Source organism: Akanthomyces muscarius (assembly GCF_028009165.1).
Source record: "Akanthomyces muscarius strain Ve6 chromosome Unknown contig_15, whole genome shotgun sequence".
Taxonomy (NCBI): Eukaryota; Fungi; Ascomycota; class Sordariomycetes; order Hypocreales; family Cordycipitaceae; genus Akanthomyces; species Akanthomyces muscarius.
In genome coordinates, this window is record NW_026611615.1 from 687,811 (window position 1) to 704,023 (window position 16,213).

General features: G+C 40.0%; 5 protein-coding genes across 5 annotated transcripts; 2 read left to right on the forward strand and 3 right to left on the reverse strand.

The window, feature by feature from the left end:
- Window positions 1-1,283: 1,283 nt before the first annotated feature.
- On the reverse strand, window positions 1,284-1,732 carry LMH87_007957 (uncharacterized protein; the record flags this gene model as incomplete). Its single annotated transcript, XM_056201494.1, has 2 exons — window positions 1,284-1,618; window positions 1,687-1,732. 2 exons carry the CDS (start codon window positions 1,730-1,732, stop codon window positions 1,284-1,286), a joined length of 381 nt encoding a protein of 126 aa, XP_056057828.1.
- Window positions 1,733-2,732: 1,000 nt separating this feature from the next.
- Window positions 2,733-4,461, forward strand: LMH87_007958 (uncharacterized protein; the record flags this gene model as incomplete). The annotated part of the gene is made up of 2 exons (XM_056201505.1): window positions 2,733-3,552; window positions 3,614-4,461. The coding sequence occupies 2 exons, from the start codon at window positions 2,733-2,735 to the stop codon at window positions 4,459-4,461; spliced, it is 1,668 nt and encodes a 555-aa protein (XP_056057829.1).
- Window positions 4,462-9,958: 5,497 nt separating this feature from the next.
- On the forward strand, window positions 9,959-11,336 carry LMH87_007959 (uncharacterized protein; the record flags this gene model as incomplete). Its single annotated transcript, XM_056201516.1, has 2 exons — window positions 9,959-10,484; window positions 10,570-11,336. The coding sequence occupies 2 exons, from the start codon at window positions 9,959-9,961 to the stop codon at window positions 11,334-11,336; spliced, it is 1,293 nt and encodes a 430-aa protein (XP_056057830.1).
- Window positions 11,337-12,073: 737 nt separating this feature from the next.
- LMH87_007960 (uncharacterized protein) lies at window positions 12,074-13,482 on the reverse strand (the record flags this gene model as incomplete). Its single annotated transcript, XM_056201527.1, has 3 exons — window positions 12,074-12,189; window positions 12,277-13,238; window positions 13,304-13,482. The coding sequence occupies 3 exons, from the start codon at window positions 13,480-13,482 to the stop codon at window positions 12,074-12,076; spliced, it is 1,257 nt and encodes a 418-aa protein (XP_056057831.1).
- Window positions 13,483-14,437: 955 nt separating this feature from the next.
- On the reverse strand, window positions 14,438-15,666 carry LMH87_007961 (uncharacterized protein; the record flags this gene model as incomplete). The annotated part of the gene is made up of 3 exons (XM_056201540.1): window positions 14,438-15,037; window positions 15,091-15,550; window positions 15,602-15,666. 3 exons carry the CDS (start codon window positions 15,664-15,666, stop codon window positions 14,438-14,440), a joined length of 1,125 nt encoding a protein of 374 aa, XP_056057832.1.
- Window positions 15,667-16,213: the final 547 nt, after the last annotated feature.

Below are 16,213 nucleotides of genomic sequence, written 5' to 3' on the forward strand. Positions count from 1 at the left end.
ACGTATACCTATATATTATATTAGTTCTTTTATACTTTATATTATAGTTACTAATCCTTTATAGCTTCTAATTATAGCAAATTAGCTATATATCGATTTTCTATAAGTAGATATTAATTATAGTATATTATAGTAATAGTATATTCTATAGTGTTAAAGGCCTCTAGTATAGCTAGATATAATAAACGCCTATACTATTAGACTATAAGGTAAAAGATTAGGGCATTAATATTATAAATAATAGAAAGTAATATAAGGTGACTAAGAAAGCGGCCTAAGAGGACGACCTTATAGCGCCTATAAGCCCCCCCTAATTAGGCCTTATAGTTATATAACCTTACTAGATTATTAGAGTGAGTAAGCTAGTAAGCTATAAAGGGATTATAAGAGTAAGTAAGCTAGTAATTTAAGGAAATACTAAAAAGATAAACTATTATATAAAGGAAGGACTATAACTAGTTTAGATTATTTAGATCTCTATTAATTAATTTAAGTAATAGTTTTACTATTAAGAGTTCTACTCTTAATAAACGCCTATAATATTACTTAATATATTACCTTATAGCTTTAAGCCTAACTTACTCTCTAAGAAATAGACCTACTATAACTTAGTAAATAAGCTATTATTATAATTAAAAGTAATTCTAATAATTAATATAGGCGTAATAGTAGTATATAGCGTAGAGTAGTGCCGCTATAATAGTTTGTTATACTAGATTACTTATTAGAGGTAGGGTGGGGATTAGGCCTACTTTAGATACTATATTAAACACTTTCTATAAGATTAGTAGAAGGGTCTTTTTTACCTACACTAAAGAAGAATATAATTAGCGTATTAATTTAGTATTAGAAGTTTAAAGGCTAAGTGTAATAGAAAAGGGGTGAAAGTACATCTATCTACGTATATATTATAAACACTTATAGATAATAGGTAAAATGAGGAACTGCTGTGGAATAGCTTATTTTGGTTAAAAATGACTTGAATATGTAACTGTGATTAGGTAATTAAAAATTTCTGTCTGGTGATTGGGCCGTACCGGGGCAAGTCGCCGAGAAAGTAAATACGTAGCGATTATAAATAGGGTCAGAATGTATGTTTTGTCGATACGAGCAGTGCAGACTACATACCCGTAGGGATTCTAGAGTTCAAGATTGCCTTTTAAATATATAGCCGATTTTTGAGGCCATTAAGTAGTATTATTTATATGTCGTGTTATTCGATACAGCGAAAATCTATCAGAGTAGTTCGCTATTAGGCTAGGTATGCGAAAACCGTAGGCAGATCACATCACAATGCTCGCACGCAACACCACCGGGGTAAATTCCTTGCCATTCGGATCAGTTGGGTTCCACAGCAGCTGCCAAATGTACACATCATCGGTAGCAGCCGCGTAGAATGGGTTCTTGAGGCTGCCATTCACATGGGCAAAGACAGTCCCCCCATAAAGAAGCAATTCCGCTGACCCGGTCGAACTGTTCGTAACAGTCACCTCTGAGTGGGTAAAGTCGTCATCCGCCGGAAGGGCGAGTTTGCCGTTGCCGAATTGTGGGTTAGGGGACCTGGTCGTGTTGGCAGAGACCGTCCAGGGTGCAGTGGGGAAGTTCTGATCCCGGGTAACTGAGGAAAGGGCGGATTAGAATGATGTCAAGCCATCCCGAGAAGAAAGAAATGGCGATCACTCTTACAGTAAATGGAGGTCAGGTTCGAAGGAGAGGTCACATTCGATATCATGATGAATCCTATACTTGTTTATACGTGGTTAATGTTTCTGTATTGATCAGATGGAAAAAAACAAACCATCTTTATAATAGAGCTCAGAAGCTCCAAAAGACCCGTTTGTAGTGTAGCAAAGCAAGTTAAAGCTACCATCGGCAGCTAAAGCAGCAGCAGCAGCCAGAATGAAGCCAAAGATTTCAGGACCCAAAGAAAACTTCATACTCCCGGTTGGAGCTCTGCTTGATGGAACGATAATAAGCGTAGAACGAAGCGTAGAAAGTAGACTGTCTAGGAGCAGATGAGCAGATGTTAGTGCCATTCTAGTTCAGAACTAGAGGACGTCCAAGCCAATAAATAAAACTTCTTAAAGGCTTCTATTCATACAGATTCGTCATTTACTTACGCCAACAATATCATTATTGATATGCTTTGACATTTAGAAAAGCAATCCTCCACATTCACCCACGTCAATATTATCATTATTGATACGCTTTGACATTTAGAATGGCAATCCTCCACAGTGTGGCTCCGCTCGTTGACCCCAGGGAGGAGCATGTCCACGTCAGCCCTGATAGAGTCTAAGTTTCTCGCCGACCAAGACAGCAGCAGCAGAATTTGAAGCTCAAAAGACAAGCAAACGAAACAGTCGGGCGCCGAAAAAGCCGAGAGGGCCGAAAACTAGCTATGGGACACTAGTTATATCAGAAACTCTAAAACATCGCGTAAATAAACTTAGTCACGATGATTCGATACTAGTAATACCAGAAACTCTAAAACATCGCGTAAGTCAAGGCAGACACGATGGTCCTTTTTGTTTGAGATATGTATATAAAGGTGTTGTCAATTTGGATGTCTTGGAGCTCAAGAGGTCCTTGTCCAGCCACTCCATCAGGCATTACAAGCCGTCACAAAGTTCCACTACAAAGTCTTCATCTACTGGCAGAGAAAACCACACAGTATGCATCTTATCGTTTTTCTTCTTCTTTTTCTGTTTTCTGCTGCCAGTTGCAGTAGCATGCTTCCCCGTGGAGCCTGCTCTGGGAACACTGCAACAACTCGTTCACAGTGGTGCAATTTCGACATCAACACAAACTACTACGACGAAGTTCCCGATACTGGCGTCGTGAAGGAGTACACCTTTGACTTGGTCCAAATCACTGCTGCACCAGATGGCTTTCCGCGTACCGTGTATGCCTTTAACGGCGTGGTGCCCGGACCAACTATTGAGGCCGACTGGGGCGACACTGTCGTGGTTCGTATCAACAACAATCTTACGCTGTCGAAGAATGGTACATCGGTTCATTTTCACGGCATTCGTCAAAACTACACCAACCAAATGGACGGTGTAACGGCCATTACACAATGCCCAATCTATGCGGGTGGATCAACGACTTACACCTGGCGCGCCACACAGTACGGCACTTCGTGGTATCATTCGCACATTGGTCTACAAGCCTGGGATGGTGCCGCTGGTGCTATTAAAATCAATGGCCCGGCAACTGCAAACTACGATATTGACATAGGTCCTATTTTGTTATCGGACTGGACGCATCGGACCGCGGATGAGCTCTACTCCTCGGCGTTGTTAGTTGGACCGCCGTCCTTAGACAACGGCCTCATTAACGGTACCAACATATGGAACAACTCTGGAACCCTCGTTGGCTATCGATTCAACACTTCATTCACAGCAGACAAATCGCACCGACTAAGGTTAATTAATGGCGCCATTGATACACAGTTCAAATTCACCATTGACAATCATACGATGACTGTCATCGCAGCCGACTTTGTGCCCATTGTGCCGTATAATACCACGATCTTGAACATTGGCATGGGTAAGTCATCAAGGCTTACTAATGAACCATCAACTGAGGATTAATCATGTTACTCAAATAGGTGAAAGATACGACATCGTTGTCAGAGCAGATCAGCAATCTGTGGCCGATAATTTCTGGATGCGTGCTATCCCGCAGAAGTCTTGCGCTGGTGGCAGAAATCCCAGCGACGTCCGTGGCATAGTATACTATAGGGACGAGCCATCAGAACCAACTACCTCGGGGTATCCTTACGTCGACGCGTGTGTTGATGAGCCAGTGGCAAGCTTGATCCCCCAGGTGGCGCTCAGCGCTGGCACACAAGACCAGTCCGATCAGGAAGCAGTAAGTCTTACACCCAGCAATAATGAAGGTGTCGTCCTCTGGGCTATGAATAATACATCATTCTATGTCGATTGGAAGAATCCTACCCTACTTCAGCTGTACAACAACAACAACAACAACAACAACAACAACAACAACAACAACACTTATACCAGACGCAACCACGTTATTTCGTTCGATCAAGCAGACAGCTGGATCTATGTTATTATTGAGGCTCAGAATGCTGTTGCACACCCTATCCACCTACACGGGCACGACTTCTCCATCTTGGCACAAGGCTCTAGCACTTTCAACCAGTCGACTGATCTCTTCAGCCTGACCAATCCAATGCGTCGTGATGTGGCCTTACTTCCTGGTTCCGGGCATCTGGTGCTGGCTTTTAAAGCGGATAATCCCGGTATTTGGCTGATGCATTGTCACATTGGGTGGCATGCCAACCAGGGTCTAGCGCTTCAGTTTGTGGAACGGGCAGAAGAAGCACGGGCGCTGATCGATTACGAGCTGCTCAACAAGACCTGTGCGGATTGGGGCACGTATACTGCGCAGGCTAGCGTTACGCAAGGAAGATATGATGACGGCATATAAGCAAGCGTTTAACAAATACTGGCAGTAAGGGAGCAAAAATATCATTCCGGTAGACTTGTATTCGGGGCGTTTCTAACTGTTTTAGTAATTTTGAACTGCTTAGTAGGGAGGTATCTGTCACGGGTTGGAGACTGGAAGAGACTTAGTGTAGCGATAGCTTAAAACTGAGTCACAGTAGATCTGTTTCTTTAAAATGTGTGTGTGTGTAATAAGCGACTGTACTACGCTTTAGAGTAGGTTTCAGACGTGCTATCGAGCTATCGAAAGACTACTGTTATATAATTGCACCCACTGAGTAGATTGCACAGACCGCGACAAGTCGCGCTGATACTCTTAACAGAATATTTCCGGGTAATCCCTCCACATAATTGTCCTCCAGCCATAGTAGTTTCGCGCCCAATGGCATATGTCTGTCTTAGTCGATATCTGGCAGCGTGATCACGATAATGATGGCCGGATGCGCCTAGGCTTACGCCGTGGTTGGGTCGCGTTAACAACTGTTGTCACCTGGTCTTTTGATGGGACCAGCAGGGGCCCTGCGCCCCTGGGTTTTGTGGTCAGAATCTTCTCGCTCTTACGCTAACATTGCTACCATAGTCTACCCTCTAGCAACCGAGCGATAGGAGTAGTGCTAGGGCGGCGGTAGGGAAACCCTTAGGAAGGAGTTAGCGGCCGACGACCCATAAGTAACCCTAACCCTGGGAGAGAGGAAAAATCTCCGCAACTCGCTACTATTATTAGAAGGTCTGCATTCTAATACCTATAGCTCCTTAGTTCTAAGGGAGGCTATAAGGTGTGTGTGGACGAAAAGTTAGAACTAGCTTTATAAAAGTTAGAACTAGCTTTATAAAAGATAATAAACTGCTTTAAAGGACATCTTATAAAGGCGGTAATAAAGATGGTAATAAAAGACAGTGATTATTTTACGTGATAATAGCTAAAAGTAGTGGATATAGTAGGTAGTGTGTATAAGAAAGCTATAATACGTGGAATAGGAAGACAGTTAATAGTAGTGAAAGATCCTCTAATAAAAAGTCTTTTATACTATACCTATTATAAATTATACTACTATTAAATTATACTAATATAGGTACTTAATTTATACTACTTTATAATTTATATAAAGTAATAAAAATATCTTAAAGTTAATATATTTCTTTACCTTATAGAGGTAATAAAGGAAGTTAATAGTATAGCCCTATATATAAATTAGGATTAAAAAAAAGAGCTCTTTTTTAATATCTTTAATAGTTTTAATATAGTTTTAAGTTAATTATAAAGCTCGCTTATTAAAAGGAGATAGTAATAAGAAGGTAGTATAACTAGTTAAGCTAGCTTTTAATCCTAAATTTATTATTATACCTACTATAAAGATAGTATAACTTTAAGTTAGTATTATTCTAAGAAAGGGATAAGTATTAAAGAGTTATAAGAGAGTTTATTTTAAATTTTATTTTTAAACTTAAAGTATTATAATAAGTACTTAGTTTTAACTAATAAAAGTTATTAAAATGAAAATAAAAAAATAGATACTAATTATAAACTATTACTATCTAATAAAATAGAAATCTATTTTATATTTTATATTTTATTACTTAAAAAAGTACTAAATAATATTATAATTACTATAATATAGTTAATAAGTAATTAGGATAGATAATTAAGTATTATATTTCTACTAACCTTTTAACCTTTAATTATAAATAATTTAACTATAATATTAAAAAATATCTAAAACTAATTAAAATCCTCTTCTATACTAGTTTTTATATTTATAATATAAGTATTATAATACTAAATAATATATTTAATATATATATATTATAATACCCTTATATTATAAATATAAAAGTTTAATACCTTTTAGTAAATAATAGAATTTTAACCTTTTTCTTTTAATATAATATATATTTTAAAATACTATAATTAATTAAATATAAAGTCTTATATTTATAGATAGAAATTACCTTTTTAAGTATTCTCTTTTAACCTATAATAATAACTTATTATTAAGGCTTTTACTATAATATATAAAATATAAAATTAACTTATATAAAGTAACTTAATCTAAATTAACTTAATTCTTAAAGATTATAATTAATTACTTAAAAGTACTTTTTACTATACTAATATTTAATATACTACCCTTATAAAAGTAATATCTTAATATTAAAGTATATAGAATATTTTTAAAAGTTAGTATATAACTTTACTTAGTATTTATATTTTTAGAATTATAGTATATATATTATATCTAGTCTAACTATATATACTATATTACTAATTATATATTCTAACTTTTACTTTATAATAACTATAAGTTTATACTTTATTTTTTATTTAACTATTTATATCTATTTACTTTATTAAATCTCTTATATTTTATATAAAATAAAATCTTTTAGTTTATAATTTTATTTTTTTAATTTATTAATATTTACTAATTAGTTTATTTATAAATTTAAAGTTTTATATTTAAATATATAAAAATATAATCTTATATATAGTAATTATTATACTTTTTTTTAAAACTATTAAATATATTAAAACTTTTAGTTAAAAAGCTATTTAAATAATTAATAATTTATTTTTTTAAAATTAAAAACTATAAAACTACTTTATTTATTATATTTAATATCTAAAGACTTAAAATATAACTAATTTTAAATATAAGTTTAAAAGAGTTAATATTATAAATTTAAATTTTAAAGTAAAAATAATCTTTTTAAAATTAAAAGAGATAATTTTAGTATTTTAAAAACTATTTTAAATATCTTTTTTATAATAAACTTATTAAAAGTATTAAAAAATATAAAAAAGAAATCTTTTTTAATAATATATATAATATTAGTTTTTATAAAATCTTTAATTTATTATTTATAAGCTTTTTTAAATAAACTAAAATAGTTAATATTTAAAAGTTAAAATATATAAGAAAAATATATAAATATATAAAAAGTAATAATATTCTTTTTTTAATAAAAAAGTTTAAATATAATTAAATAATAACTTTTATAACTATTTAAGATTAAAAAGTAATAATTACCCTTTTTTTAATCTTTTATATATTTATTAAAATACTTAATTTAATTTATACTAATTTTATTTATTATTTAACTATTTACGTTTATATTAATATAGTAATTTAAAAGTAAGTATTTATTTTTATACTAAAATATAAAGTATTTTTAGCTTTTTATTATAATATATAATAATATTATTAAGTTTTAAAAATTTACTATTTAAATTATAATAACTTATTTTTTATTATTAAACTATATTATTTTTACTTTTTTAATCTAATTAGAGTTTATAATAACTCTTTTTATTATAATAAAGCTTATTAAAAACCTAGTTTTATTAAAATTATAAATATTAGACTTTATAATATTATATTTTATAATTATATTTTTTAAAAGTATAAACTAATTATAAATAATAGTTAGATTTTTATATTTAGTCTTTTAGTAATTATATCTTTATTAAAAATATATAATAAACTCTAATTATAATTATATAAGTTTTTTTATTTAATATACTTTAATATATTTATTATTATATTTAGCTAATAGTTAGTTTATTATATCTTTTATATTTATATATTAAAAATAAAAGCTTTATAAATCTAATTAGAGAATATATTTTATTATAACTCTTTTTTTTTTAAATTAGTAAGCTTTTTTAAATTAGTAATATAATTATATTATAAGTTTTAGGTATTATATTAATATTAAATAGTTATTATAAAGATATTATAGATTTTTATTATTTTATAGATATTTAATTTAGGTGACTTTTTAATAATAAGTAAGGTAAGAATTATATTACTTTTTATAAAAGTGTTTTTTATAAGTTATTATTAAGTAATTATAATATAAAGATAGAATTTAGTGTTTTATAATAAAGGTATACTACTTACTTATCTATACCACTTATTTATTAACTATATTATAATTAGACTATTTTAGTATTATATTTATATAAGAGGAAGTTTAAACTAAAACCTATAATATTAAAGTCCCTATTATTAAGAGTATATTATATTATAAGAAGTTATTATAACTAGTTATACTATAACTAAAGGATAAGTACTTTTAGGACTACCTATATATCTTAGTTAGTATATTTTATATTACTATTTATTTAAAAATAGTAGGTAGTAAATAAGAGTTATAATATATCTAATAGATAGTATAATATTTTTTAAAACTAACTAATTTAATCTAGTTTATAGTTATTAATAAGTTATACTTACTAAATAAATAGTTAAAATAAAATTAATAGTTTTAAAAATAAAACTAATAAAGAAAAGGTATTATATTATAAATAATAAGAAGTAATATAAAGTAATTAAAAAAGTAACTTAAAAGAATAGTCTTATAATACTTATAAGCTCTCTAATTAAGCTTTATAGTTATATAATCTTATTAAATTACTAAAATAAATAAACTAGTAAGTTATAAAAAGATTATAAGAATAAGTAAGTTAGTAATCTAAAAGAAGTAATAAAAAGGTAAACTATTATATAAAAGAAGAATTATTACTAGTTTAAATAGTTTAGATCTCTATTAATCAATTTAAATAATAGTTTTACTATTAAGAGTTCTACTTTTAATAAACGCCTATAATACTACTTTATATATTACCTTATAACTTTAAGCCTAACTTACTCTCTAAAAAATAGACCTACTATAACTTAGTAAATAAGCTATTATTACACTTATACCCTACACCTAGCTAGCTACTACCATTTTATACTACGTCGTTTATACTTTTACACGTACCTAGTATAGTAGACACGCAACAATTAAACTGATTAAAAAGGATTTGAGTAGCAGGTGGTTAGGCCGTTGCCAATAATTAAGATATTATCTCTCCATGCCTTTGATAAAACGATGCGGAATTCGTCCTGAAAGCATGCGTTCCTTTGCCAACCGTGGTAATTGTTTTCGCCCGTTTCCCCGCTCGTCCTTAACGGTCAGGGTAGACCGGGGTAGTGCATTAATTGATCGGCGGGAACATTACTTGTACAAGGAAAGAGAAGGACAAAGTGGTCGGAGTTAAGGCGGCTCTCGTAACCGGATGATAAGCGACATGAGGCTGGCCAGCCAATGCTACCAGTACATGGGATGCCCGACGCACGCTTGGTGACAACGGACATTTTTATTTCGAATTAAAAAAGTTTCTCCCACAATGGCGGATCAGGGTAGTTTGGACCTTTTAAAACATGCGGGCGTATCCAGCAGTTTCCACGGCAATTTTCTACGATTCGCAATGGCATGTCCAAAGTGTGACATCTTCGAGACAAGGAGGGAGGCCAGCACGGATATTGTGCAAGAGTCTTGGTTAAATACAACGACTGGGAAGCTCCAGATTTTTTGTTACTTCGTTCAAAGCTCCAAATTCCTCTATTCGTTTGACCTTGAACAAGTACGCCGCGTCATTGAACTTTTCCGCCGTGCATACCTCCTCCATTTCCACCATATCCCTTTTGGAAATGCGAAACCTTTTCAGGCTCTTCTACTTCGCGATATTGGGTCTTTCGGTTGCACGACAAGGCTCCAATTTCAACCTCACGGCCGAGTTTGCCACCGCAAACGGTTGTGACGATAAATGTCTGGAAACCCTTAACAAAGCCAATGCCGCGGATCTTGATACATTTGGGCGTGACTTTGACTTCGAATGGTTCCTAACTGCAAGCAACTTCTCGGGCTCTAGTCCCGGCGACCTTTTGAAGCTACAACCATTGGACCCGAAGACTCCCGGCTTGCTGGTCAAGCCCGGGACGACCGTGTACCGCATACAGTACACATCTCAGGATCTTGACAACTCCTCTGTACCCGCCACCGGTTTTATTGTCCTACCATTTGCGCCAGTGCAGTTGAAGAAATCCACAAAGAATGACTCCTCTGCTGCAGGCTTGTTCCCACTTGTCGCCTATGCTCATGGCACGAGTGGTGTATACACTGGATGCGCACCATCGAATGGCCCGGCTCTATATGACTATGACAGTGCAGCTCCTTGTTCAAAGAGGATACGCTGTCGTTGCTACGGATTATGCTGGCCCGGGAAACAACGAAACTGAGCACAAATACTGCAGTTTTCCAGTCCAGGTAAAAGATATTGTGCATTCCGTGACAGCGGCGAGAAAGGCTATGGGCCAGATATTCACAAATGAATGGATGGCTGTGGGCCATTCGGAGGGCGGCGGTGCCGTGTGGAAACTAGCAGAGAGTGGGTTTGTCAAGGCAGACAAGGCATATCTCGGAACTGTTTCTCTCGCCGCAGCGGTCAAGATTGCAGATATGCTTGGAAACCACATCAATTTCATCCTTCAATCCGGCTATCTGACCCTTGTGGCCAAAGTGCTTCAGCGATTCTCGCCCTCCTACAACTTCACTATGCTCGGCGACATCCAGCGGCAAAGAATGGCCATTGCGGATAGTGCGCAGCCCTGCCTCGCAGCTCAAGGAACCATCAGTGTTGGCCTATCTCGAGATCAAATTATCATTGAGAAAGGCCTTGCCACTGATTTAAATTTGCTCAAGAGATGGCAGGCCGAGATGGCTCCAGCGTCTGGCGGCCGCACGTCAGCTCCGATGCTGGTCGTGCAGGGTCTCAATGACACCGCTGTGGTTCCGCAAGTCACACACGAGTCGTGGCAGCAAGCCTGCAGTGATTCGAACGAGGTTCATTTGAGCGAGTATGCCGCTCTAGATCACTCTCCTGTGGTGATCGGCGCAGCGGCGGAATGGTTGGCTTGGATCGATGCTCGATTCAACGGCGAGAAGACCCCAGGCAAATGCACGCAGGTACAAAGACTGCCATTTGATGGCTCTAACCTGATAGCACCACCTGGGAAGCCTCCCGAGTAGAATGTGGCGAGAAGCGCCGATAATAAAGCGCGTGGGCAGGCAGATGGCTTGAGTTAAGCCTGCACACCCACCAACTCCGCAACGCCACGCCCCCCGGACCAGAAGATGAGGTTTTTCCCTAGTGGCTATGCTGGGCACTTTTTCCTTGACTCGCCAAGCATGAAGGTGCCGAATCAAATAATTAGCATATTGTGATTAGTCAATTCATGAATCAAAACAAATGGTCAACATGCTATAAACCTCGTCAATTGAAGCAGCCGTGGAATTTCGTCGCTTCACGGCTACTAGTCTCATTTTTTCTGTCTTGATGGCGTACGAACGACAAATGGAAAAAGCAACCTTAGGAGAGAATTGGATTATCCTTCACGAGAGCGATTTAAACAAGGCGTGCCTTTAGCAGCGAGGGCGCGCATGTAAACGGCAGCGGGCATTCTCGACTCAAAAGCCACGGCATAGACATATACGACAACTTCGGCCAAGGGTAGACTACCCGCTATATGTGCTGTCCGAGCCCAAAGGCTCAGCTGGCAGTCCCAATGATTAGTCCCAAACCAACCCAGGTTATGTTTCGGGGGTCGCGAGACTTCCTGATGCAAGGCTACGCGACTTCCTTGGCCCGGATGCATGTACTCCTTACTTCCAGTCGCACTGTATTTACGTGCATAGTAGATAGCCCTCACGAAACTTTGGACGCAAGAATGCACTTGAAGAGGCGAAATTGAGTGATGCTCACTGAGCTAATATGTTGCACTGCGCTTCTCCCGGTCTTCTCTCTCCAGTACCTTGGTGGCTCTTCTCACCTGCGCAAGGAGCGCACAGTAGCTGCCCAATATTTCTCCCAGCACTCCAGTGTCTAAATCAGCATAAAGCTTCAGCCTACACTCACGCAGCATGCCACCAGAGCCATCAGAGGAGGAGACTACACCAGGAATTCGCCTACTAAGCCAGCCGTCCACGGACGCCAATATCCGCTCGTAGTCGTCGACGAGGCACAGCCTATCATCCAATTTCGTCATTTCTGCGTCCCGGAACCGCCGCGAGACCCACAGAAGATTGCCCTCGGACGACTTCCAGCGCCATATGGGCATGGCGCCCCAGAACTGCGTGCGGAAGCGCTTCGAGACGGGAGATCTGTTGACGACAGGCGGCGGGGATGAGGACGATGAGGACGACGAGTAGGACGGAGGGGCGTTTGAGGGGAGGTAGAAGTGGACGGAGTAGTCGTCACCAGGGAATAATTGGATGCGACAGGCTTCGGTGAATTCGAAGGGCTGCGAATCGTCGTTGTTGGCCGCGGTGTGTGGTGGCGGTGGCTGCTTCCTGTCTGATGCTGTTGGCAAACGGGCTGCTGCTGCAGCTCGCATGCTGACTATGATGTGTGGGTTGGAATTGTTGTACGAGCCGAGGTCGTCAACGCTATTGAGGTAAATTTGACAAAAGACCTCTCCTTCTCCTTCCTCTAACTCTCGCGCAGTCGGCGGATTATCAGCACCAGTCATCTCCATGCACCTGACTGTACCGCAGAGCCAATCATCAGATACGAGCTTTATTCGCGCCCTGGCTTTCAAAGTTGCGAAGCGCTGACTGCACGTCTTCATTTCCTTTTCCGTAATCTCCGGTCGTGGCCCCAGGGGAGACCGCGCCACGCGCATGCCGCCTGGCAGTCGCGCCAAGTCGGGTCGCCAGTCGTCCTCGGCCGGCGCAAAGTTGGACTCGGAGACGTCGGCGGCAATCGTGAAACCAAAGTCGCTCATGCCGCCGGTAGTGATGGCGAGGCGCAGGCCGCAACGCCGACAGGAATGGATTGCGAACTGCGGCTTAAAGAGTAATGGGAGGACAAGGAGCATAATTCCGAGCGTGAGGGGCGCAAAGATGATGGCCACGGCCGTGCCGGCTGCGTATCTAGTTTCGTTCAGTTAGCCGGCGATCGTGGATGTGAAGCTGGGTGAATGAAATAAAAGACCAACCGCCATCCTGCAAGGCGCTCTTTGGCGATTATTGTAGTACTACCGTGTCGGCACGCGGGACAGGTGGCGAACTGGCCGCGCTTGTATGTGAGGTTGAGCAGCTCCTGGCGCTGTTGCAGTAGGTCGTCGCGACCTGCTGCTTGTGTTGGTGAGCCTTGGGTGCCGCGCTGGGTGCCCATCCTAGGAGTAACTAGGTGAGGATGTCTGTAGCGCTATCCGTACTTAGGTCAGGGTCGATGTCATTATGTTCCTTTTCGTCGTTCGAGAAGGACAAAGGTGAGTAAATAAAAGCAAAGAGCCAAGCGAAACGTAACACAGCCACTTTTCGGAGAAATGCATAGCTATCGGCGAATAAACGGGGGGGGGGGTGCCTTTGTCTTGGTGAGGTGCACATGATACAGGATAACTAGTTACACAGTAACTAGCAGTAGGACCAGCAAACCCGCTTTGCTTCGCGAACAGTCCGGAACGCGCCTGCCAAGACCCCGCTTGCAGCGCTCGGTAAACACGCCACCGTGAAGGCAAGGCAGAAAATGCCTTGTCGGGCGTGCATAATATTGCTGGTCAGGAGGATCGCAGGCAGCCCTCGATGATTTTTCTTTGAGTGGCCAGCCATGCGCACGTGTAGCATTGGGAAAACAAAGTGACGTAGTTGGGCCGTCGCTCGCGCATCCGCCTTTGAGTTCATGCGTGCCGCTTTTTGCGCAGCTCTCTCTTCGCCCTCACACGGAATTGTCATACTATTGCGATCAGCTTATAAGGACGCGATAGCGCTCCCCTTGGGCGCTGCCTGGTTAGAGTGGAATCACTTGAGACTAATTGTACACGAGAAGATGCGTATGCTGCTGCGGTGTAGCCCCCACGCTTTGCTGAAATAATAACAAGTCTCTGTCAAGGAGTGGCCAAATACTGTGTGAAAGATTCTATGAGAGCGTTGGGGCTAAAATGAATGCCTTTCGAAGTATCTTACTCGGAGCCGTTCGCCGCGTCCTTTTGTTATCTGCTTCTCAGGTCTATTCTCATTGCCCCCGGTCCAGTCCCTGTTAACAACCCTTCTTTCTAGCAGAAAGTAAAGCGTTCGACTAATCAACTGTTGCGGACTTGGTAGTTAGATTCTTTTTTTGCTCTCAGGCCTCACGCAGAGCAGGACTGCGGCAAAGAACTTCGCACAATGGATACTTCTTGAAACTTGCGCTTTAAGTCGCACAACGGCACCACCCAACCCCGAAATAGCACGTCAAAAACGGCCGTCAAGATACCATCAACGATCTTCTCCATCTGTCTCCCGTCAACGGCTCCGAATGCGGCTTCTATCTTGGGCCTCAGCTCGCTTGGGAGAGGGAAAATTGTAAGGAGCAAGGGTATGTCTAGAAAAGAAACATGGGTAGTGTTGGAGATGGTTAGCTCGACTCGGGTATCATTGAGATGGTCCCAGAATGGGTTCCAATTTTCGAGGGCTGGTGATCCCTTGTTTGCCGCCGAGCTGACCAAGGCGAATGGTCTGGCCAGTCCATCGGCGACTACTGGGCCATGTATTTCACCATCAAAATTCAAGCCACCCTTTATGCGGCTGTCGGTAAGCATGGCGGCGGCGGCGGCGGCGCCTCCAAGGGAATGGCCAAAGACGGCGATGCTAGAGACGTCGACTTGGTGAGGAAACCCTTTTATTAAGTGACTGAGCATAGTCCTGTTGTGCAGCTGATTTATGACGAAGGAAATATCTCCGCTTCGAACCTGTTTTATTTTGCTGTAAGCGCTTGTCCCCGATACTCGCAAACGATTCTTACCTGTAGGTTTTGGAGTATGGCACTCTCGGATGTCGTGTTGTCGGGACCGCGAATGACGGTGCCGTCGGGAAATTCAACAATATCCGCGTCGTGTGGGTGATCGATTGTGATGACGACGTAGCCGCGACTTGCTAGGCTGCGCGCAAGTGCCGTGTACAAAAGCCTCGAAGCTGAATGGCCCGGCGAAAAGATGGCGACAGGAAATGCCACACCTTTCTTGGAATCCTTGCAAGCTGCAGCCGGTGGTAGCTTACAGTAGTCAACCTCAAACGCACTGACGAAGGCGGCAGGCAGTCCCATGCCTACCGCCAACTGAGTGTACACACGCGTTGTTTCTGGAGGCAAGTAAGGAACCACTTCTGGAGAACAGGGGAACCGGCTCGCGTTCAAGGGCAAGAAGGTGGAAATAAGAATGCGGCGGAAGGCTGATCTCCCCGTGGGAGCATATGGATCTAGCCTACTGACATCGGTGAGATCTTGTACTTTGGATGCAACAGAGTATGGGCCTTGCGTTTTAGGGACCAGAAGAGACTGGACGGCCCCAATAAGAGTGGGAATAACGATGAAGAATTTCATGCTGTCGCGCAATATGAATGGAGGTACATTTTATGAATCAGCTGTCAGGGGAAGAAGGCAGCATTTATTGTTGACAATTGGATGCTGGTTCCGGCAGCGCCGGCATTCGAAGGATCTACGCCGGTGACCATGACGCCCGGCGACACGTCCGACGGGGGAGTGATGTGCGGCATTTTCCACAAGGCGCGTCTGTAGTCGTGGGAAAAGGGAAAATCGGAGTTCGTTTTGTCTCAGCAAGGAAACGTCCGAAGCGTGCTACAAATGAGGCTGGCTAGCTCCACGCATCAGTGGGTTGCTCCAGGGATTGGTTCTCGTGGTTGTCTCGGGGTGTTAGGTTGTGAGTGATGTACAAAAGTATACTCCTGGCAGCCTGACAACCCGGTTCAGTAAAAAGTCAATCACCAAAACTGAACCATCTAGCCTTGCCAAAAAGTTGGTTCATAAGTAATGCCGTCTCCGAATGGCCTTGAGGCTGAGGCGGGTGACGTTCCAAGGCTTAGATTTCGGGGGTGTCCGCCCTGTCCAGCGTCCCAGAGTGTCTGACGGC